Source organism: Somniosus microcephalus, chromosome 33 (assembly GCF_052327205.1).
Source record: "Somniosus microcephalus isolate GS21.2 chromosome 33, FLI_Smic_1.0, whole genome shotgun sequence".
Lineage (NCBI taxonomy): Eukaryota > Metazoa > Chordata > Chondrichthyes > Squaliformes > Somniosidae > Somniosus > Somniosus microcephalus.
In genome coordinates this window covers 10447626-10472219 of record NC_141019.1, presented here as the reverse complement: position 1 = coordinate 10472219, position 24594 = coordinate 10447626, and the positions used below count along the sequence as shown (strand labels likewise).

The 24594-nt window shown below is 57.5% G+C and overlaps 2 protein-coding genes across 4 annotated transcripts in view; one reads left to right on the top strand and one right to left on the bottom strand.

The window, feature by feature from the left end:
• Positions 1 to 4104: 4104 nt before the first annotated feature.
• On the bottom strand, positions 4105 to 13274 carry LOC147096962 (myosin light polypeptide 6-like). 2 transcript variants are annotated; one of them, XM_085972659.1, is made up of 7 exons: positions 13189 to 13274; positions 13070 to 13097; positions 11458 to 11601; positions 10337 to 10510; positions 8606 to 8683; positions 5602 to 5642; positions 4105 to 4622 (listed from the first exon to the last, which is right to left on the bottom strand). In XM_085972659.1, exons 1-6 carry the CDS (start codon positions 13189 to 13191, stop codon positions 5614 to 5616), a joined length of 456 nt encoding a protein of 151 aa, XP_085828785.1. In that variant the 5' UTR covers positions 13192 to 13274; the 3' UTR covers positions 4105 to 4622; positions 5602 to 5613. The 2 variants fall into 2 exon arrangements, with proteins under 2 accessions (XP_085828785.1, XP_085828783.1); XM_085972657.1 differs by lacking the exon at positions 5602 to 5642.
• Positions 13275 to 13439: 165 nt separating this feature from the next.
• Positions 13440 to 24594, top strand: part of hat1 (histone acetyltransferase 1) — a 92114-nt gene continuing 80959 nt past the window's right edge. The window contains exon 1 of one of the 2 annotated variants that reach the window (XM_085972654.1): positions 13440 to 13571. In XM_085972654.1, the coding sequence (XP_085828780.1) occupies positions 13526 to 13571 (46 nt within the window). In that variant the 5' untranslated portion in view covers positions 13440 to 13525. Of the gene's footprint in view, positions 13572 to 13849; positions 13884 to 24594 lie in introns of those variants that run through there. The other variant, XM_085972655.1, reaches the window with a different exon arrangement.

The window sequence follows — 24594 nt, the reverse complement described above, 5'->3', positions numbered from 1 at the left end:
CTCTCCACTCTCACACAGCACAGACCGCTCTCCACTCTCCTCACACAGCACAGACCGCTCTCCACTCTCACACAGCACAGACCGCTCTCCACTCTCACACAGCACAGACCGCTCTCCACTCTCACACAGCACAGACCGCTCTCCACTCTCACACAGCACAGACCGCTCTCCACTCTCCTCACACAGCACAGACCGCTCTCCACTCTCACACAGCACAGACCGCTCTCCACTCTCACACAGCACAGACCGCTCTCCCCTCTCCTCACACAGCACAGACCACTCTCCACTCTCACACAGCACAGACCGCTCTCCACTCTCACACAGCACAGACCGCTCTCCACTCCCCTCACACAGCACAGACCGCTCTCCACTCTCCTCACACAGCACAGACCGCTCTCCACTCCCCTCACACAGCACAGACCGCTCTCCACTCTCACACAGCACAGACCGCTCTCCACTCTCACACAGCACAGACCGCTCTCCACTCTCCTCACACAGCACAGACCGCTCTCCACTCCCCTCACACAGCACAGACCGCTCTGCACTCTCCTCACACAGCACAGACCGCTCTCCACTCTCCTCACACAGCACAGACCGCTCTCCACTCTCCTCACACAGCACAGACCGCTCTCCACTCTCCTCACACAGCACAGACCGCTCTCCACTCTCCTCACACAGCACAGACCGCTCTCCACTCTCACACAGCACAGACCGCTCTCCACTCTCCTCACACAGCACAGACCGCTCTCCACTCTCCTCACACAGCACAGACCGCTCTCCACTCCCCTCACACAGCACAGACCGCTCTCCACTCTCACACAGCACAGACCGCTCTCCACTCTCCTCACACAGCACAGACCGCTCTCCACTCTCACACAGCACAGACCGCTCTCCACTCTCACACAGCACAGACCGCTCTCCACTCTCACACAGCACAGACCGCTCTCCACTCTCACACAGCACAGACCGCTCTCCACTCTCCTCACACAGCACAGACCGCTCTCCACTCTCACACAGCACAGACCGCTCTCCACTCTCACACAGCACAGACCGCTCTCCCCTCTCCTCACACAGCACAGACCACTCTCCACTCTCACACAGCACAGACCGCTCTCCACTCTCACAGCACAGACCGCTCTCCACTCTCCTCACACAGCACAGACCGCTCTCCACTCTCACACAGCACAGACCGCTCTCCACTCTCACACAGCACAGACCGCTCTCCACTCTCACACAGCACAGACCGCTCTCCACTCTCACACAGCACAGACCGCTCTCCACTCTCCTCACACAGCACAGACCGCTCTCCACTCTCACACAGCACAGACCGCTCTCCACTCTCACACAGCACAGACCGCTCTCCCCTCTCCTCACACAGCACAGACCACTCTCCACTCTCACACAGCACAGACCGCTCTCCACTCTCACACAGCACAGACCGCTCTCCACTCCCCTCACACAGCACAGACCGCTCTCCACTCTCCTCACACAGCACAGACCGCTCTCCACTCTCCTCACACAGCACAGACCGCTCTCCACTCTCCTCACACAGCACAGACCGCTCTCCACTCCCCTCACACAGCACAGACCGCTCTCCACTCTCACACAGCACAGACCGCTCTCCACTCTCACACAGCACAGACCGCTCTCCACTCTCCTCACACAGCACAGACCGCTCTCCACTCCCCTCACACAGCACAGACCGCTCTGCACTCTCCTCACACAGCACAGACCGCTCTCCACTCTCCTCACACAGCACAGACCGCTCTCCACTCTCCTCACACAGCACAGACCGCTCTCCACTCTCCTCACACAGCACAGACCGCTCTCCACTCTCCTCACACAGCACAGACCGCTCTCCACTCTCACACAGCACAGACCGCTCTCCACTCTCCTCACACAGCACAGACCGCTCTCCACTCTCCTCACACAGCACAGACCGCTCTCCACTCCCCTCACACAGCACAGACCGCTCTCCACTCTCACACAGCACAGACCGCTCTCCACTCTCCTCACACAGCACAGACCGCTCTCCACTCTCACACAGCACAGACCGCTCTCCACTCTCACACAGCACAGACCGCTCTCCACTCTCACACAGCACAGACCGCTCTCCACTCTCACACAGCACAGACCGCTCTCCACTCTCCTCACACAGCACAGACCGCTCTCCACTCTCACACAGCACAGACCGCTCTCCACTCTCACACAGCACAGACCGCTCTCCCCTCTCCTCACACAGCACAGACCACTCTCCACTCTCACACAGCACAGACCGCTCTCCACTCTCACAGCACAGACCGCTCTCCACTCTCCTCACACAGCACAGACCGCTCTCCACTCTCACACAGCACAGACCGCTCTCCACTCTCACACAGCACAGACCGCTCTCCACTCTCACACAGCACAGACCGCTCTCCACTCTCACACAGCACAGACCGCTCTCCACTCTCCTCACACAGCACAGACCGCTCTCCACTCTCACACAGCACAGACCGCTCTCCACTCTCACACAGCACAGACCGCTCTCCCCTCTCCTCACACAGCACAGACCACTCTCCACTCTCACACAGCACAGACCGCTCTCCACTCTCACACAGCACAGACCGCTCTCCACTCCCCTCACACAGCACAGACCGCTCTCCACTCTCCTCACACAGCACAGACCGCTCTCCACTCTCCTCACACAGCACAGACCGCTCTCCACTCTCCTCACACAGCACAGACCGCTCTCCACTCCCGAACACCGCTCACTGCCTATTTTTTTAAGTCAGAGTTAAGTGCAGAAATTTGAACCACTGAACTGCAGAGAACATTAGCCCTTTATTCAAGTCCTGGATTGTGTCCCTCTGCCTTCATCTTAAAAGTCTTCTACACAAATTCACAGCCTCAACAGGTCATTCCTTGTATTCCTCACCACCCAAAAGGGCAGATGGGGCCTCAGTTGAACAGTTCACTCAAAAGGTGGCACCACCAACAGTGCAGCACTCGGATCAGTACTCATGGCCTAGATTATGTGCTCGGGTCTTTGGAGTGGGGGCCTTGAACCCTGACCCCAGGTGAGACAGCAACCAGAGGCAGGACCAACCGCTATTTCAGTTCAGTCTTGTCACTGACTGTCCAACCAATAGTCTTTCTTTTGTTCCTGGGGTGTGGGCATCACTGGCCAGGCCGGCATTTATTACCCTTCCCCTAATTGCCCTCGAGAAGGTGGGGATGAGCCGCCTTCTTGAACCGCTGCAGTCTGTGTGGTGAAGGTACTCCCTCAGTGCTGTTAGGGAGTTCCAGGATTTTGACCGAGTGATGAAGGAATGATGATCTGCTTCCAAGTCAGGCTCGTGTGTGACCTGGAGGTGGTGGTGTTCCTATGCACCTGCTGCCCTCATCTTTTGAGGGGATAGAGTTGCTGCAGTGAATCTTGTAAATGGTAGCCACCCTGCGCCGGTGGTGGAGGGGGGAAGTGAATGTTTAAGGTGGTGGATGGGCTGCTCATTAAGCAGGCTGCATTATGCTGGATGGTGTCGAGCTTTGAGTGTTGTCAGAGCTGCACTCATCTAGGCAAGTGGAGAGTATTCCATCACATTTTGGGGACACTCACCCCAGAATACCCAGCCTCTGACCTGCTCTTGTAGCCACAGTATTTACGTGGCTGGTGCAGTTAAGTTTCTGGTCAATAGGGACCCCCCGGATGTTGATGGTGGAGGATTCAACAATGGTAATTCCATTAAATATCATGGGGCAGTGGTTAGAACCTCTCTTGTTGGAGATAGTCATTGCCTGGCACTTGTGGTACAAGTGTTACTTGCCACTTATCAACTCAAGCCTGAATGTCACCCAGGTCTTGCTGCAGGCAGGCATAGACTGCTTCATTATAATGGCAGAGTTGTGAATGGCACTGAACCCTTAATAATGCAGAGGGTTGTTAAGACATTGGACTCATCGCCACCCCCTGAAGGTGATCAAAAGCTGACAGCAGCACATCTGCCAGGAATCCTGGGCTAACTTCAGCTCCCACTCCCTTAGTCCAGACCCCCCCCCCCCCATACCAGCAGTAAACTGCATCAGGTTGAAAAATACTTCCAACAGACAAGACAAGCCAGAGAGGACATTTCACTGAGATTTTATTACATGAAAGCAATGAAATACAGAAGATAATTTAGGATTAAAGATGTGCAGATACAATCCGAGCAGAAACCAATGAACTTGGAGCCACTTTCACTTTTTGACCTTCAGATGCCTCCAAATCAGCCAGTCTCCAAGGTTTTTTTTGGGGGGGGGGGGGGGTGTTGTGTGTGTGTGGTGGTGGTGGTGGTGGTGGGGAAGGGGGCAGTGTGTTCAACTAGAACCGTGTGGGACACTTATTCCTACTGAGGAGATCCAGAAGGCTGCAGTGTATCCAGGAATAATTTCCTCCCTCGATACCTAGTCAGCTCCCATCACCCTCCCGATACGCTCCGTGCATTAGAGACTCATTCTCCGGCCTGCATGCATGTATGGGTGTTGATAAACACAAACAGAAAATAATTCATTTAGAAAACGAGGTTTGTATACAGGTAGAAAAGGCACTTAAAAAGTTCAGGTACAAGTGAACCATCAGCCGCTCATCACCATTCGGACCAGCTCTGAAGGAAAAAAAGAAACAAAGTTAAATAATTGGGACATGTGGAGAATTAAAGAAAGGTTCCGATTAAAATTTGACAAAATTTTATGATAAAACCAGCCCGAAATCCAGGAACAATATAGACAGACAGCAAAGTCATGCAAAAAACAGTACAGAATGATCCCAATTTACTAGAAGTTCAAGAGCTACTGTCTGCAAAAACTGAGCAATTTATTTCAAGACGTATATTATCTTAAATTAGAATTGACAAGCTATTCAAAATAATCCTAGTCACTGACTGAAACAGATGGTAATCGGAACCTTTCCCCCCCAATCCAAAGCAGTTACAGAATCTATTGTGCAGTCGGTCTAAAAGTCAGTTTTCCCAGTTTGCACTAACTACAGAAAGGAGCAGCAAATAAAAATGGCAGCTCTGACCGTCAGGCTGGCAAAGCCTAGTTGGATAAAAGAATGCAGGCATGTCAACTCGCAGCAACACATTAGTTACCAAAGGAAGACCATTGTAGCCAATGATCCCACAATCAGCCATTACTGGTTTAGTTACTTCCTTTATCTGCCACTGGGAAGCACTGAAGATGATGCAGGGGCTGGGGAAGAAAAGGAAAAACCAATCTTTCCCCAAAGGGACTGTGGGCATCAGTTGTAATTTAGGAACTGGGGAAGGAGAGAGAGTGTGTCCAATTTTTGACAGGAAAATATTGGCACAATAATTCTGCACCAAAAATGGACTTAAGATGGTAGATATTAAGTTTAAAAAGACAAACCCTGAATGAGACCATCCAACAGGCCTGCACAGCGTGGTCAAGATTCAAATGGCCTTCCTTTAGTTGGCAGAGATTCAAGTACAGCTGAGAACCAGAGATACACCCCCCCACCCCACTTCACACCTAGAACAAGCCACATGCAGAACATGCCAAGGAAAGATAACAGGACCAAAACTGGCAGGGAGAAAAAAAAAATGATGTGTCAAGGTGGCGTACCATGGCTGCCATTCACCCAGACATGATGTGTCTGACAAAAGCTGTCAAAGGAAGAAAAATGTTAAACTAAGTGTAAAAAAAAAAGCAACGCAGTTTGAAATCAAGTATTCGACATGGAGCCACCCCAAGAAATGCAGGGGATTTGGACACTGAACTGGTTTCAAACAGGTCAATATAGAGAGAGAGAGTCCAAACAGGAGCCAATTCTTGCAACGAGTTGCGTTTAAGGCTCACTCGTTTCAAGTTCTTCATCGGAGAAGCTGGACAGAGAACCACTGGAGCTTCTCCTACATCGTACTGCAATGGAACATATAGAATCACGATATCCTTGCGGTGCTCCTGTTCCACTTGAAAATAGTCTCCATTATCCAAGTCTCCCTCAGCTACCACAATGACCCAGTACACAAGAGTGGTACAGAATCAGAGACCAGAAGGTCCCAGGTTCAATCCCAGGTCAGCCAGGATGATGGCAGTGTAACAATTGGTCTAGTGCCCATGGGCTAGGGGTGGAGGGAAATGAGGCAGCGTTCTTGTCTCTAATCAGGACCAACCCCTCCTCGGACATGCACGTGAATATTGGGTGATGACAGGGTCAGGCTCCATCTGAGGCCCAAAATACCCTCCCAACACTTGGCCAGGATCCAGGGGGCCAGTCAGGATTTCAGGGAAAGGAATTTATAAACAAAAAGCAGAAAGTTAGTCTCTGTCCTATATTAGTTTTAACTGTTGGTGCTTGGTCAGAGGGCCGTGCTAGAGTTCTCTACTATATGAGCAGTGCTCAAGCAGACAAACATTACTAACTTGCACCCTCTGCGAGCACCTGGGGAAAGAGGGGTCTGTACTGGTTAAAATAAGTTCACAGGCCGTATGCAGATCTGAGCCTGTGGCTGCAAACATTCACCAGGATCAGTGGTATTCAACTACTTGGTTTGATCTGAAGCTATACAGAGCTCAGCTGATCATTTAACACTAACCTCTACCCCCTACCCCCAAAACAGAGCCATGATTAATGAACCTTCGAGACTGGAGAGATGTAAACAGTGACATCCCTCAACGTTGGGACCACTGCTCTTCCCAAAAATATAATTTATTCTAAAAAAGTGATCTGGACTTGGGTATAGAGGGCAGACCTCAAATATAGCGAGCACGATTAACCAAAGAGACTTCAGGAGGACATAGATTAGTAAATGGGGCATAGGTCAGTCAGATAAAATTTACTGCAGCAAGATGAGGTGATCACTTGTGGGAAGAAGTGGGAGGAAGGAGGAGAGGACACTAAATGGGAAACATTAAAAAGGGAGTAGAGTGATTCAGATACACAAATCTTTAAGTTAGATGACAAGTTGATAAAGATATGGGAAAAAAAGCCACGTGGGACCCTAGGTTTTATAAATAAGAGTATTGAGCACAGAAACAGAGGTAATGCCAAACTTGTACAAATCATTGGTCAGGCCATATTAGAATAGCATGTCCAGTTTCAGTGCCTTACTTTAGGAAGGATGTCACAGCCATGGAGAAGGTGCAGAAGGGGTTCACAGAGATGACTCCAGGGATGAGAGGCTCCAGTTATGAGGAGACACCAGAGAAACTGGGGCTCTTGTCATTCGAACAGAAAAGGTTAAGGAGGAGATCTGATAGGAGGGGGTTGAGTATTATGAAGGGTTTTAGAGGAGGTGGAGTATTAAGGGTTTTGAGAAAGTAAAATCAGAAACACTTTCCATTGGTCAGTAACTAACTAGAGGGAAGAATTTAAGATCACCAACAGAATGAAGGAAGGGGTCAGGAGAGTTTATTTACAATAGGACACGCCATGTCTGACCAGAAACAGCAGGGGAAGCAGAATCTATAAAATCGCATTTAAAAAGGGAAGTGGATAAATATTTAGGAATTTGTGTTTAAATAAATGAAATGGGAAGAGGCAGGGACTGGGACCAAGGTGATGGCTCTCAGAGGGGGCACAGAACATGTGCTGAATGGCCTCTGGTGCTGTAAAATTTCATATCCAAGGGGATATAGTAGCCAGAACACCAGCCACGAGATCCAATCTGCCAAAGGGTATTGTGGGGGTTAAATGTAGGCAGAAATTCTCAGCAAGTGTGATGGTAACTGTGCAGAATACAATGCACAATTCACAATCTGCTGACTGGTACCAAAGGGGTTAAAGAGACAGCTTTACCCTGCTCTTCCTCAAATAGTGCAGCAGGCATTTTAGTATCTATGCAGAACTTCGGTTAAACATTCTACCCAAGGATGGTACTCAGACTTCTAAATGAGATGGTCAGTGACTAATGTTACAAGAATCAGCTAGTCTTGTCCTTTCAAAGACCAGTGCATGTTTGCAAAGATGAACATTTAAGCATTGCTTCAGGTACTTATTGTCCTGGAAAGCTTTGCTTCAAAGCTGTACCGATGACATGCTCCTCCCTCCAACACAGAACAGGCGAACGAGAGAGAACACAAATCCCTCAAACACAAGCAGGGGCAGGTCCATTTTTGTATTGTAGTCAATGGTACATTTAGAACGGAGATTCTTCAGAGTGAATGGGCTCGGAGATAGAGGGGAGGCAAAAACCCTGCAATCATTTAAACAACTGGATGTTACAGCGGGGGAAATGTAGGGCTGAATGACCTCCCTCACCCATAAATGTAACCATCATTGTAATCTACCATTTGTTGTGTTTCTCCCACTGTTGACACCGAGAAGCTGCAGGGGTCAGTCTGGAGTGAGCTGCCTGTTGCCTTCAGGCAGCCTGAACCAATGCTTTGCTACTTTCTGGTGCCACCTGGACCATTGATCGATCACAGCAGCATGATCCTGATTTCTGTACAGCACGATGTCAAAACAAATGATATACACAAGCACACCCATGCTACACAACTACTTTTTGGAGTTAAATAGTGAAGTTAGAACCATTCCAGCTGGATCAGCCATCAAAACCAGGGGCAAACATTTAAGAAGTGGTCTCACCCAGCTCATTCTTCAAGGCAGAGGCCTGGCACTTACCCTCATAGTTGATGCAGCCATTGGCATCCTCATGTCCAGCAAGCAGAGTCTCCACTTCTTCTTCAGTCATTTTCTCACCTAGAAAACACAGCTGCTGGATTAACAGGCAGACAGCATCTGCTGTAAACAAGTCAGGTCAGTCAAGAACAGAGTCGACATTTTGGGACTCAAGCCCTTCTACACCTACACAATAAAACCGAAGCACAGGCAGGAGGAGGCGACAGAGTTTACACACCATCTTTAACACTGAAGAACCAGTCGCTTCGCAGTCGCAAAGAGAAATTGGATGCTGAGCCAAAGGAGACATTAGGAGGGGGTGACAAAAGCTTGGCCAAAGAGAGAAGTTTTTAAAGGAGTCACAAGAGCAGAGGGAATTCCAGAGCATGGGGCTTAGACGCCTAAAGGCACAGCCGCTATGGTGTATGGGAGGAGACAACGGCATAGAGGAGGGATTCAGCAGCAGATGGACTACGGTCGGGGCAGTGACAGGTTATTTTATGTAGGGTGAAGTAGGCCTTTGTGATGGAGGATGGCAGGGGGGGGGGGGGTCATTAGTTCGGCTTGGGGGGGGGGGGGGGGGGGGTGGTCATTAGTTCAGCTTGGGGGGGGGGGGGGGCAGCAAATGAGACGCTGTGGTCGTGAACCGGCTGCTTCAGTCTGAGACTGTGGCCAGGGAGGCAGGTGCAGGCAAGGGGACGAGTTTGTGTCAAAGGTTGAAGACAATGGCTTCAGCCTTCCCAATGTTTAGCTGGAGTAAATTGCAGCTCACCCAAAGCTGGATGTCAGACAAGCAGTACAGCTGGCTGGTCAGTGTGCATGTGGAAGTTGTCACCAGGGAGCAGCGGATGGGCCCACAGATTGATCACGGGGAACTTGGGGTGACAGTGTAGGGGTAGGAAGAGAAGCCATTGCAGGAGAATGCTGTTGCTTCAACTGGATAGGCAAGAGTGGAACCAGCGAGGGCAGTCCCACTGAGCTGGACAATGGAGGAGAGGCTTTAGAGAGAAAGATGGTGTGGTCGACCATGTCAAAGGCTGCAGAAAGGATGAAGGACAATTCATATTGGTTAGTCAGTGTACATAATCATTTAGGACTTTGATCAGGGCTGTGGCAGGAGTTGAAACCTGAAGGAGATGGAATGGTTCAAACATGAAGTTGTAGGAGAGATGGGCCCAGATTTGAGAGATGGCAACGTTTTATTTTTGAGCTGACGGATGTCAGAGAATGGAATACATGAGAGAGACACGGTCTCAGCACTGAGCGAGTGAGCAAGTGTGGGTAGCAGTACTGAGCATTCGCAGGTTAATTAAAGTAAAGCACAACCAGAGCAAAAAAAAAAAAAAGCGCATCTTCAATGGTAACCTGAAAAAGCAGTCACACCCAGCCATGAATTTCATTCATTTTCCTCACCCACTGTAACACAAGTGAGTGCCCCTATTTAGGCTAAATTATGGGATGTTTTGTGTTGTACGCCAGTAGAAACACATTGAATGCAGGAATCTTGTAGCTGGCAGATCAGAGTTTGGACTGGATTTGAACACAGGTTCAAGAGTGAAAGGACAACTAAACCAATCAGGAAACAGGTCTGATCCTGAACATAACCATATAACTAGTGTTGAAGAATTTGACAACAACATTTCTGATCTGTAGTGATAAAAAAAAGCCTTACAACATCAGAGTTTCACATGGTAATTTTACCACAGGGCCACGATACATCACACAAACCCTTACCGAGAGTGACCAGCACATGGCGCAGTTCAGCACCCATGACTGTGCCATTGCCTTCCTTATCAAAGACACGTAGACCCTCTACAAAGTCTTCAAAGGTTCCTGGTTCCTTGTTTCTTGCAATGTCCTGAAGCTTGGGAAGGAACTGCTCAAAGTCCAGAGTTTTCACATTCATGTCTGAAAATGTAGAAAATGCAAGAGTTTACTTGTCCCGTCTGTGATCTTCCCCAATTCCTTAATTACAAACATCAATTGCCAAGCCTTGTTAACCTATCAGGAGACATGCTGAAGCAGACAGAATGCATTACAAAATGCTTGGCTATCCAATTAAAAATCAGCAAAACAAGATCAAGTCCATGCAACAAACTGCAAACTTTGAACAAAGCCATCAAAAATTGAGGCACAGATTTGCCTTGTAGTAAGCAATTTTTTTTCCTCCTTATGAAAACAGATTTGACTCGACTCCTGCCTTCAAGTCCAGTGCATGTCATGTCAGAGAAATTCTGGATCATACAAGGTTGTGCCTGCCCATCAGATATCCAATCAGCTAGCTAAACATACCCATGGAATAACTACATTTGAACAAGTAGTCAAGCCAGAGTCAAACTCTGGATTTTAGAAGTTTAAAAAAAAAAAATCACTGCAATAGAAACATACAACACAGGAGGCCATTCAGCCCATCGTGCCAGTGCTGGCTCTTCGAAAGAAATATACAATTAATCCCGCTCCCCTGCTCTTTCCCCATAGCCCTGCAATTTTTTCCTCAAGGATTTATCCAACTACCTTTTGAAAGTTTTTATTGAATCGACTTCCAGCACACTCAGGGAGCGCATTCCCGATCACAACTCGCTGAAAAATAAATTCTCAACCCCCCCTCCCTCTTTGCTAATTATCTTAAAATCAGTCATCTGGTTACTGACCCTCCTGCCAGTGGAGACAGTAGATATGTCAAAAACCAAACACCTCTTAAATCTCCCCTCAACCTTCTTTTCACCAAGGAGAACAATCCCAGCTTCTCACGTCTCCACACAGTAGAATTCCCTCATCCCATGTAAATTATCTCCACACCCTCTCCAAGGCCTTAAAATCTCTTCCTCCCCCATTCACAGCATTCTGGTCCTTACCTTCAGGCTTTGGGTTCCCAAGGACTTTCAAGACTTCAGCATTGCATGGATTCTGGCCAAGAGCACGCAAGAGATCAGCAAACTGGCTGTAGCCAATTCTACCTTCACCAATTCGGTCATAGAGGTAGAATGCCTCTTTGAATTCTGCAAAGAAAATTAGGTTTCCAGGGTTGAGGCGTCTAATACAAGATCAAGTGCAAGAGATTAGAGAGGGGGAAACTTTTTTTTTAATTTTTTTATTAAAGTTACTGATTGAAGCAGAGAGCATGGGCTAGAGAGGAGGCTGAAGGGAAGGGGAACACAGGTATCTGGGAACAGGGCAGGTACATGGGATTAGGATTACTGCTCAGACTGGTTAGGTTGAACGGACTATTTCTATGTTGCAATTTGAGGCAACACATGCAAAGAACAAAATAACTGGGGAGGCCATTTCAGCAATTGAGCCTGCTCAATCATTGAGTCACGCCAGCTCTTTCCCTGGCTGTTCTCCACATTCCCCACTAGACAGTGGAAGGCAGTCTTGGACATGTTTTTTGTATTCTATTTGTACAACTCAACTTTGTTAAGAAAGTTAAGTTTATTCAGTTTTTAAAAACTTATTTAAACCAGTCTATTATTTGTGGCGGAACAGTTTGTGAATCATCGCGACAGAAACAGAGGCGCACACACCGCCCTCACCACTGAAAACAATCTGAAGCTCGAGTAAAACAGGATGAATCATCGTTTTACTTGAGTCAGGCAAGGAACAATCAGTCTGAAAGATTCATGTGTCAAACACTGCATGAAGTCTCCTGGCTTCATCTTTCAGGCTCCAGTTTCTCCAAAGACATCAATAATAAAACAGCAGCAGAGTGGATAAAGAATTGCCTCGGATAGACAAAGGGTTTCAATATTTATTTGGAAAATGTGTAAATATTTCCTCCACCTCCAGCCCCTTGGGTATCTTCCCCCTCCCTTCGCCCCACCACTGGTGGCTGAGCCGGGTCCCCGGAAGATTTCACTGGTGAACTTTTTTAATCTGTGTGATGAGCAATAAGTGAAAGGAGGGACCACAGCCTCGAGTAACCCCCGGACACAAGGGTCTCTTTCCCCCGCCCCGGACTCCCCCGACACACAGAGTCGGGCTGGACCGAGCTGGGTCTATGCAGCCGCCGCACAGCTTGGCGATGTCGGGGAATGAGAGCAGCCGGAGCTTTGCGCCAGGCCTGGCCCGGCCCGGAATTGGGGGGTGGAGGCGCTGGCGGGGCGCTCGGGAGGGGCCGAGCGCCGCGATCTTTGCCCTTATATGGAGTTATGGAGCGAGTGCAGTCAGCCTCCTCGGGCGGGGCGGGTCCAGGGTCGGGGAGACTGTGAGCGGTGAGCGGAAAGGCGCGGCTTCCGGCTACAACATCAACCCAGTCAGCATCAGAAACCCAACCGCGGGGCGCTGCACTGCGAGAGGGCGAGGCTTCGGGCCCCCCCACCAGTGAGCGGCTGGATCCCATCAGTTCGGGAGCTGCCCCGGGAGAAAAGTAATGAAAAGGGGAAGCTCGGGGTTTTCAGAGCCGGAAAAGTTTCCCCACTCGAACCCGGCGCTGCACCATCTCCAGATACAAACAAAGCCACAACTTACCGGCGATCTGATCCTCGGTGAAATCGCACTGCAAAACAAACACAAGAGAAAACAAAGTTACAAGCGGTTAAAGAGCGGAGCGCGGCTGTGTGCCGGACGGAACTCCCCCGATCACTCACCATGTTGCTCGGCTCCCGCTGCACCCACTGCCACAGTCAAGCTGCGCCCGCCCGCTCCTTCCTTTGTGGCGTCAACACAGCAGATTGACAGCTCCCCCTCCTCCAATCAGAAGGGCGCCTCGCCCTGCCCTCCAATCCGAGACAAAGGCTGGCCCCGTGTCAGTTTCACCAGACAATACCCAGGAAGCGGGCCTGGAATGACCGGCACGCTGCTTCCAACACTGCCCGCCACCAACCGTAAAAGTACATACTCAGTGCGAACTTAGGAATGCAACATGAAAATAATGACAGTAGGAGAGGTCAGAGTCCTTAGGCATAAAATGGAGCGGGAACGAAGATGAATATAAGATATAAAAACAGAAAATGCTGCGAATACTCAACAGGTCAGCCAGCTTCTGTGGAGGGAGAAACGGAGTTAACGTTTCAGGTCGTTGACTCTTCGTCAGAACTGTAAAAGTTAGAGATGTAACAGTTTTTAAGCAAGGGGGGAGGGGGAGGAAAGAACAAAAGGGAAGATCTGTGATAGGGTAGAAGGCAGGAGAGTTTAAATGTTGGTGGTGATAATTGGAGACAAGTATAGAAACAAAAAGTGGGTCCAGAGCAAGTGTCCATAGCTACAGTGGAGGGGGACGAAAGCTTCGAAATCTGGCAAACAGAAGGCTCCCGTAACTCAGGAATGTGGTGGAGAAAAGCAGGTACAACCTAGGTGTGCGGACCGGCCGAAAAGCGAGAGGGGATTCCCCACCACATTCACCAGCCCACACCTCCCCCACCCCATTCACCAGCTCACACCTCCCCCACCCCATTCACCAGCTCACACCTCCCCCACCCCATTCACCAGCCCACACCTCCCCCACCCCATTCACCAGCCCACACCTCCCCCACCCATTCACCAGCCCACACCTCCCCCACCCCATTCACCTCCCCCACCCCATTCACCAGCCCACACCTCCCCCACCCCATTCACCAGCTCACACCTCCCCACCCCATTCACCAGCTCACACCTCCCCCACCCCATTCACCAGCTCACACCTCCCCCACCCCATTCACCAGCTCACACCTCCCCCACCCCATTCACCAGCTCACACCTCCCCCACCCCATTCACCAGCCCACACCTCCCCCACCCCATTCACCAGCCCACACCTCCCCCACCCCATTCACCAGCTCACACCTCCCCCACCCCATTCACCAGCCCAGACCTCCCCCACCCCATTCACCAGCTCACACCTCCCCCACCCCATTCACCAGCCCACACCTCCCCCACCCCATTCACCAGCCCACACCTCCCCCACCCCGAGCACCAGCCCACACCTCCCCCACCCCATTCAGCAGCCCAGACCTCCCCCACCCCATTCACCAGCTCACACCTCCCCCACCCCATTCACCAGCCCACACCTCCCCCACCCCATTCAGCAGCCCACACCTCCCCCACCCCATTCACCAGCCCACACCTCCCCCACCCCGAGCACCAGCCCACACCCCCCACCCCATTCACCAGCCCACACCTCCCCCACCCCATTCACCAGCTCACACCTCCCCCACCCCATTCACCAGCTCACACCCCCCCACCCCATTCACCAGCCCACACCTCCCCACCCCATTCACCAGCCCACACCTCCCCACCCCATTCACCAGCCCACACCTCCCCCACCCCATTCACCAGCTCACACCTCCCCCACCCCATTCACCAGCCCAGACCTCCCCCACCCCATTCACCAGCTCACACCTCCCCCACCCCATTCACCAGCCCACACCTCCCCCACCCCATTCACCAGCCCACACCTCCCCCACCCCGAGCACCAGCCCACACCTCCCCCACCCCATTCAGCAGCCCAGACCTCCCCCACCCCATTCACCAGCTCACACCTCCCCCACCCCATTCACCAGCCCACACCTCCCCCACCCCATTCAGCAGCCCACACCTCCCCCACCCCATTCACCAGCCCACACCTCCCCCACCCCGAGCACCAGCCCACACCCCCCACCCCATTCACCAGCCCACACCTCCCCCACCCCATTCACCAGCTCACACCTCCCCCACCCCATTCACCAGCTCACACCCCCCCACCCCATTCACCAGCCCACACCCCCCCACCCCATTCACCAGCCCACACCTCCCCACCCCATTCACCAGCCCACACCTCCCCACCCCATTCACCAGCCCACACCTCCCCCACCCCATTCACCAGCTCACACCCCCCCACCCCATTCACCAGCTCACACCTCCCCCACCCCATTCACCAGCCCACACCCACCCCACCCCATTCACCAGCCCACACCTCCCCCACCCCATTCACCAGCCCACACCTCCCCCACACCATTCACCAGCCCACACCCACCCCACCCCATTCACCAGCTCACACCCACCCCACCCCATTCACCAGCCCACACCTCCCCCACCCCATTCACCAGCCCACACCTCCCCCACCCCATTCACCAGCCCACACCTCCCCCACCCCATTCACCAGCTCACACCTCCCCCACCCCATTCACCAGCCCACACTTCCCCCACCCCATTCACCAGCTCACACCTCCCCCACCCCATTCACCAGCTCACACCTCCCCCACCCCATTCACCAGCTCACACCTCCCCCACCCCATTCACCAGCCCACACTTCCCCCACCCCATTCACCAGCTCACACCTCCCCCACCCCATTCACCAGCTCACACCTCCTCCACCCCATTCACCAGCTCACACCCCCCCCACCCCATTCACCAGCCCACACCCCCCCCACCCCATTCACCAGCCCACACCTCCCCCACCCCATTCACCAGCCCACACCTCCCCCACCCCATTCACCAGCCCACACCTCCCCCACCCCATTCACCAGCCCACACCTCCCCCACCCCATTCACCAGCTCACACCTCCCCCACCCCATTCACCTGCTCACACCTCCCCACCCCATTCACCAGCTCACACCTCCCCCACCCCATTCACCAGCCCACACCTCCCCCAGCCCATTCACCAGCCCACACCTCCCCCACCCCATTCACCAGCCCAGACCCCCCCACCCCATTCACCAGCCCACACCTCCCCCACCCCATTCACCAGCTCACACCTCCCCCACCCCATTCAGCAGCCCACACCTCCCCACCCCATTCACCAGCCCACACCTCCCCCACCCCATTCACCAGCCCACACCTCCCCCACCCCATTCACCAGCCCACACCTCCCCCACCCCATTCACCAGCCCACACCTCCCCCACCCCATTCACCAGCTCACACCTCCCCACCCCATTCACCAGCCCACACCTCCCCCACCCCATTCACCAGCCCACACCTCCCCCACCCCATTCACCAGCCCACACCTCCCCCACCCCATTCACCAGCCCACACCTCCCCCACCCCATTCACCAGCTCACACCTCCCCACCCCATTCACCAGCCCACACCTCCCCCACCCCATTCACCAGCCCACACCTCCCCCACCCCATTCACCAGCTCACACCCCCCCCACCCCATTCACCAGCTCACACCTCCCCACCCCATTCACCAGCCCACCCCCCCCACCCCATTCACCAGCCCACCCCCCCCACCCCATTCACCAGCCCACCCCCCCCACCCCATTCACCAGCTCACACCTCCCCACCCCATTCACCAGCCCACACCTCCCCCACCCCATTCACCAGCCCACACCTCCCCCACCCCATTCACCAGCCCACACCTCCCCCACCCCATTCACCAGCCCACACCTCCCCCACCCCATTCATCAGCCCACACCTCCCCCACCCCGAGCACCAGCCACACCACCCCCACCCCATTCACCAGCTCACACCTCCCCCACCCCATTCACCAGCCCCCCCACACCATTCACCAGCCCACACCTCCCCCACCCCATTCACCAGCCCACACCTCCCCACCCCATTCACCAGCCCACACCTCCCCCACCCCATTCACCAGCTCACACCCCCCCCACCCCATTCACCAGCTCACACCTCCCCACCCCATTCACCAGCCCACACCTCCCCCACCCCATTCACCAGCCCACACCTCCCCCACCCCATTCACCAGCTCACACCCCCCCCACCCCATTCACCAGCTCACACCTCCCCACCCCATTCACCAGCTCACACCTCCCCACCCCATTCACCAGCTCACACCTCCCCCACCCCATTCACCAGCCCACCCCCCCCACCAGCTCACACCCCATTCACCAGCTCACACCTCCCCACCCCATTCACCAGCCCACACCTCCCCCACCCCATTCACCAGCCCACACCTCCCCCACCCCATTCATCAGCCCACACCTCCCCCACCCCATTCATCAGCCCACACCTCCCCCACCCCGAGCACCAGCCACACCACCCCCACCCCATTCACCAGCTCACACCTCCCCCACCCCATTCACCAGCCCCCCACACCATTCACCAGCCCACACCTCCCCCACCCCATTCACCAGCCCACACCTCCCCCACCCCATTCACCAGCCCACACCTCCCCCACCCCATTCACCAGCCCACACCTCCCCCACCCCATTCACCAGCCCACACCTCCCCCACCCGAGCACCAGCTCACACCTCCCCCACCCCATTCACCAGCTCACACCTCCCCCACCCCATTCACCAGCCCACACCTCCCCCACCCCATTCACCAGCCCACACCTCCCCCACCCCGAGCACCAGCCCACACCCCCCACCCCATTCACCAGCCCACACCTCCCTCACCCCATTCACCAGCCCACACCTCCCCCACCCCATTCACCAGCCCACACCTCCCCCACCCCATTCACCAGCTCACACCTCCCCCACCCCATTCACCAGCCCACACCTCCCCCACCCCATTCACCAGCCCACACCTCCCTCACCCCATTCACCAGCCCACACCTCCCTCACCCCATTCACCAGCCCACACCTCCCCCACCCCATTCACCAGCTCACACCTCCCCCACCCCATTCACCAGCTCACACCTCCCGCACCCCGAGCACCAGCCCACACCTCCCCCACCCCATTCACCAGCCCACACCTCCCCCACCCCATTCACCAGCCCACACCTCCCCCACCCCATTCACCAGCCCACACCCCCCCCACCCCATTCACCAGCCCACACCTCCCCCACCCCATTCACCAGCCCACACCTCCCCCACCCCATTCACCAGCCCACACCTCCCCCACCCCATTCACCAGCCCACACCTCCCCCACCCCATTCACCAGCTCACACCTCCCCCACCCCATTCACCACCCCACACCTCCCCCACCCCATTCACCAGCCCACACCTCCCCCACCCCATTCACCAGCCCGCACCCCCCACCCCATTCACCAGCCCACACCTCCCCCACCCCGAGCACCAGCTCACACCTCCCGCACCCCGAGCACCAGCCCACACCTCCCCCACCCCATTCACCAGCCCACACCTCCCCCACCCCATTCACCAGCCCACACCTCCCCCACCCCATTCACCAGCCCACACCTCCCCCACCCCATTCACCAGCCCACACCTCCCCCACCCCATTCACCAGCCCACACCTCCCCCACCCCATTCACCAGCTCACACCCCCCCACCCCATTCACCAGCCCACACCTCCCCCACCCCATTCACCAGCCCACACCTCCCCCACCCCATTCACCAGCCCACACCTCCCCCACCCCATTCACCAGCCCACACCTCCCGCACCCCATTCACCAGCACACTCCTCCCCCACCCCATTCACCAGCTCACACCTCCCCCACCCCATTCACCACCCCACACCTCCCCCACCCCATTCACCAGCCCACACCTCCCCCACCCCATTCACCAGCCCGCACCCCCCACCCCATTCACCAGCCCACACCTCCCCCACCCCGAGCACCAGCTCACACCTCCCCCACCCCATTCACCAGCCCACACCCCCCCACCCCATTCACCAGCCCGCACCCCCCACCCCATTCACCAGCCCACACCTCCCCCACCCCGAGCACCAGCTCACACCTCCCCCACCCCATTCACCAGCCCACACCCCCCCACCCCATTCACCAGCCCACACCCCCCCCACCCCATTCACCAGCCCACACCTCCCCCACCCCATTCACCAGCCCACACCTCCCCCACCCCATTCACCAGCCCACACCTCCCCCACCCCGAGCACCAGCTCACACCTCCCCCACCCCATTCACCAGCTCACACCTCCCCCACCCCATTCACCAGCTCACACCTCCCCCACCCCATTCACCAGCCCACACCTCCTCCACCCCGGGCACCAGCTCACACCTCCCCCACCCCATTCACCAGCTCACACCCCCCACCCCATTCACCAGCCCACACCTCCCCCACCCCGAGCACCAGCCCACACCTCCCCCACCCCATTCACCAGCCCACACCTCCCCCACCCCGAGCACCAGCTCACACCTCCCCCACCCCATTCACCAGCTCACACCTCCCCCACCCAATACACCAGCTCACACCTCCCCCACCCCATTCACCAGCCCACACCTCCCCCACCCCATTCACCAGCCCACACCTCCCCCACCCCATTCACCAGCTCACACCTCCCCCACCCCATTCACCAGCCCACACCTCCCCCACCCCATTCACCAGCGCACACCTCCCCCACCCCATTCACCAGCGCACACCTCCCCCACCCCATTCACCAGCTCACACCCCCCCCACCCCATTCACCAGCTCACACCTCCCCCACCCCATTCACCAGCCCACACCTCCCCCACCCCATTCACCAGCTCACACCTCCCCCACCCCATTCACCAGCGCACACCTCCCCCACCCCATTCACCAGCTCACACCCCCCCCACCCCATTCACCAGCGCACACCTCCCCCACCCCGAGCACCAGCCCACACCTCCCCCACCCCATTCACCAGCCCACACCTCCACCACCCCATTCACCAGCCCACACCCCCCCCACCCCATTCACCAGCCCACACCCCCCCCACCCCATTCACCAGCCCACACCTCCCCCACCCCATTCACCAGCCCACACCTCCCCCACCCCATTCACCAGCCCACACCTCCCCCACCCCGAGCACCAGCCCACACCTCCCCCACCCCATTCACCAGCCCACACCTCCCCCAGCCCGAGCACCAGCCCACACCTCCCCCACCCCATTCACCAGCTCACAGCCCCCCCACCCCATTCACCAGCTCACACCCCCCCCACCCCATTCACCAGCGCACACCTCCCCCACCCCGAGCACCAGCCCACACCTCCCCCACCCCATTCACCAGCCCACACCTCCCCCACCCCATTCACCAGCTCACACCCCCCCCACCCCGAGCACCAGCTGACCCCTCCCCCACCCCATTCACCAGCCCACACCCCCCCCACCCCATTCACCAGCTCACACCTCCCCCACCCCATTCACCAGCCCACACCTCCCCCTCCCCATTCACCAGCTCACACCTCCCCCACCCCATTCACCAGCCCACACCTCCCCCACCCCATTCACCAGCCCACACCTCCCCCACCCCATTCACCAGCTCACACCTCCCCCACCCCATTCACCAGCTCACACCTCCCCCACCCCATTCACCAGCTCACACCTCCCCCACCCCATTCACCAGCCCACACCTCCCACACCCCATTCACCAGCTCACACCTCCCCCACCCCATTCACCAGCCCACACCCCCACCCCATTCACCAGCTCACACCTCCCCCACCCCATTCACCAGCTCACACCTCCCCCACCCCATTCACCAGCTCACACCACCCACACCCCATTCACCAGCTCACACCTCCCCCACCCCATTCACCAGCTCACACCTCCCCCACCCCATTCACCAGCCCACACCTCCCCCACCCCATTCACCAGCCCACACCTCCCCCACCCCATTCACCAGCTCACACCCCCCCCATTCACCAGCTCACACCCCCCCACCCCATTCACCAGCCCACACCTCCCCCACCCCATTCACCAGCTCACACCTCCCCCACCCCATTCACCAGCTCACACCACCCACACCCCATTCACCAGCCTGCACCTCCCCCACCCCATTCACCAGCTCACACCCCCCCCCACCCCATTCACCAGCCCACACCTCCCCCACCCCATTCACCAGCCCACACCTCCCCCACCCCATTCACCAGCCCACACCTCCCCCACCCCATTCACCAGCCCACACCTCCCCCACCCCATTCACCATCCCACACCTCCCCCACCCCATTCACCATCCCACACCTCCCCCACCCCATTCACCAGCCCACACCTCCCCCACCCCGAGCACCAGCTCACACCTCCCCCACCCCATTCACCAGCCCACACCTCCCCCACCCCATTCACCAGCTCACACCTCCCCCACCCCATTCACCAGCCCACACCTCCCCCACCCCGAGCATCAGCTCACACCTCCCCCACCCCATTCACCAGCCCACACCTCCCCCACCCCATTCACCAGCTCACACCTCCCCCACCCCGAGCACCAGCTCACACCTCCCCCACCCCATTCACCAGCCCCCACCCCATTCACCAGCCCACACCTCCCCCACCCCGAGCACCAGCTCACACCCACCCCCACCCCATTCACCAGCCCTGGGGGCGGGGCTCAGTGACCGGGGGCGGGGCTCAGTGACTGGGGGCGGGGCTCAGTGACTGGGGGCGGGGCTCAGTGACTGGGGGAGGGGCTCAGTGACTGGGGGAGGAGCTCAGTGACTGGGGGAAGTTCTGTGACTGGGGGAGGGGCTCAGTCACTGGGGGTGGGGCTCAGTGACTGGGGGAGGGGCTCAGTCACTGGGGGTGGGGCTCTGACCGGGGGCGGGGCTCAGTGACTGGGGGAGGGGCTCAGTGACCGGGGGCGGGTCTCAGTGACTGGGGGGGGTGGGGCTCAGTGACTGGGGGAGGAGCTCAGTGACTGGGGGCGGGGCTCAGTGACTGGGGGCGGGGCTCAGTGACTGGGGGCGGGGCTCAGTGACTGGGGCAGGGCTCAGTGACCGGGGGAGGGGCTCAGTGACTGGGGGAGGAGCTCAGTGACTGGGGGTGGGCTCAGTGACTGGGGGAGGGGCTCAGTGACTGGGGGAGGAGGTCAGTGACTGGGGGCGGGGCTCAGTGACTGGGGGAGGGGCTAAGTGACTGGGGGAGGGGCTCAGTGACTGGGGGAGGGGCTAAGTGACTGGGGGAGGGGCTCAGTGACTGGGGAGGTGGTCAGTGACAGGGGGAGGGGCTCAGTGACTGGGGGCGGAGCTCAGTGACTGTGGGAGGGGCTCAGTGACTGGGGGAGGGGCTCAGTGGCTGGGGGAGGAGCTCAGTGACTGGGGGCAGGTCTCAGTGACCGGAGGGCGGGGCTCAGTGATGGGGGAGGGGCTCAGTGACTGGGGGAGGAGCTCAGTGACTGGGGGCGGGTCTCAGTGACTGGGGCGGGGCTCAGTAACTGGGGGAGGAGCTCAGTGACTGGGGGAGGAGCTCAGTGACTGGGGGAGGGGCTGAGTGACCGGGGGGCGGGGCTCAGTGACTGGGGGCGGGGCTCAGTGACTGGGGCGGGGCTCAGTGACCGGGGGAGGAGCTCAGTGACCGGGGGAGGGACTCAGTAACTGGGGGGGGAGCTCAGTGACCTGGGGAGGAGCTCAGCGACTGGGGGAGGGACTCAGTGACTGGGGCGGGGCTCAGTGACTGGGGGAGGAGCTCAGTGACTGGGGGCGGGGCTCAGTGACTGGGGGAGTGTCTCAGTGACCGGGGGCGGGGCTCAGTGTCTGGGGGCGGGGCTCAGTGACTGGGGGGGCTCAGTGACTGGGGGCGGGGCTCAATGACTGGGGGCGGGGCTCAGTGAATGGGGAGGGGGCTCAGTAACTGGGGGAGGGGCTCAGTCAGCGGGGGAGGGGTCAGTGACTGGGGGAGGAGATCAGTCACTGGGGGAGGGGCTCAGTGACTGGGGGAGGAGCTCAGTGACTGGGGGAGGGGCTCAGTCACTGGGGGAGGAGCTCAGTGACTGGGGGAGGGGCTCAGTCACTGGGGGCGGGGCTCAGTGACTGGGGGAGGAGCTCAGTGACTGGGGGAGGAGCTCTGACCTGGGGAGGAGCTCGGCGACTGGGGGAGGGACTCAGTGACCGGGGGCGGGGCTCAGTGACTGGGGGAGGTGCTCAGTGACTGGGGGAGGGACTCAGTGACTGGGGCTCAGTGACTGGGGGAGGGGTTCAGTGACTGGGGGAGGGGCTCAGTGACTGGGGGCGGGGCTCAATGACTGGGGGAGGGTCTCAGTGACCGGGGGCGGGGCTCAGTGACCGGGGGAGGAGCTCAGTGACTGGGGGAGGGGCTCAGTGACTGGGGCTCATTGACTGGGGGAGGAGCTCAGTGACTGGGGGAGGAGCTCAGTGATTGGGGAGGGGCTCAGTGACTGGGGGAGGAGCTCAGTGACTGGGGGAGGGACTCAGTAAATGGGGGAGGGGCTCAGTGACTGGGGAGGAGCTCAGTGACCGGGGTCGGAGCTCAGTGACTGGGGGAGGAGCTCAGTGACCGGGGGAGGAGCTCAGCGACTGGGGGAGGGGCTCAGTAACTGGGGAGGAGCTCAGTGACTCGGGGAGGGACTCAGTGACTGGGGGGCGGGGCTCAGTGACTGGGGGAGTGTCTCAGTGTCTGGGGGCGGGGCTCAGTGACTGGGGGGGGGGCTCAGTGACTGGGGGAGGAGCTCAGTGTCTCGGGGAGGGACTCAGTGACTGGGGGGCGGGGCTCAGTGACTGGGGGAGTGTCTCAGTGACCGGGGGCGGGGCTCAGTGTCTGGGGGCGGGGCTCAGTGACTGGGGGGGGGCTCAATGACTGGGGGAGGAGCTCAGTGACTGGGGGCGGGGCTCAGTGACTGGGGGAGGAGGTCAGTGACTGGGGGCGGGGCTCAGGGACTGGGGGAGGGGCTCAGTGACTGGGGGAGGGTCTCAGTGACTGGGGGCGGGGCTCAGTGACTGGGGGCGGGGCTCAGTGACTGGGGGAGGGGTTCAGTGACTGGGGGAGGGGCTCAGTGACTGGGGGAGGGGTTCAGTGACCGTGGGCGAGGCTCAGTGACCGGGGGCGGGGCTGAGTGACGGGCGGGGCTCAGTGACTGGGGAGGAGCTCAGTGACTGGGGCGGGGTTCAGTGACTGGGGCGGGGCTCAGTGACTGGGGGGGCGGGGCTCAGTGACCGGGGGAGGGGCAGTGACCGGGGGAGGGGCTCAGTGACTGGGGGAGGAGCTCAGTGACGGGAGGGGCTCAGTGACTGGGGGGGCGGGGCTCAGTGAGCGGGGGGAGGAGCTCAGTGACTGGGGGCGGAGCTCAGTGACTGGGGGAGAGGCTCAGTGACTGGGGGCGGGGCTCAGTGACCAGGGGAGGGGCTCAGTGACTGAGGGCGGGGCTGAGTGACTGGGGGAGGGGCTGTGACTGGGGGAGGGGCTCAGTGACTGGGGGAGGGGCTCTGACTGGGGCGGGGCTCAGTGACTGGGGGAGGGGCTCAGTGACTGGGGGAGAGGCTCAGTGATGGGTGCGGGGCTCAGTGACTGGGGGAGGAGCTCAGTGACT

Bases quoted from the DNA above. Each gene is read 5' to 3' on its own strand.
- LOC147096962 (XM_085972659.1), bottom strand. The intron at 11,602-13,069 runs GTAAGTTGTGGC...TTTTCTTTGCAG, and splicing joins CACCGAGGATCAGATCGCCG to AATTCAAAGAGGCATTCTAC. The intron at 8,684-10,336 runs GTAAGGGTTTGT...TGTGTTTTCTAG, and splicing joins CCATGTGCTGGTCACTCTCG to GTGAGAAAATGACTGAAGAA.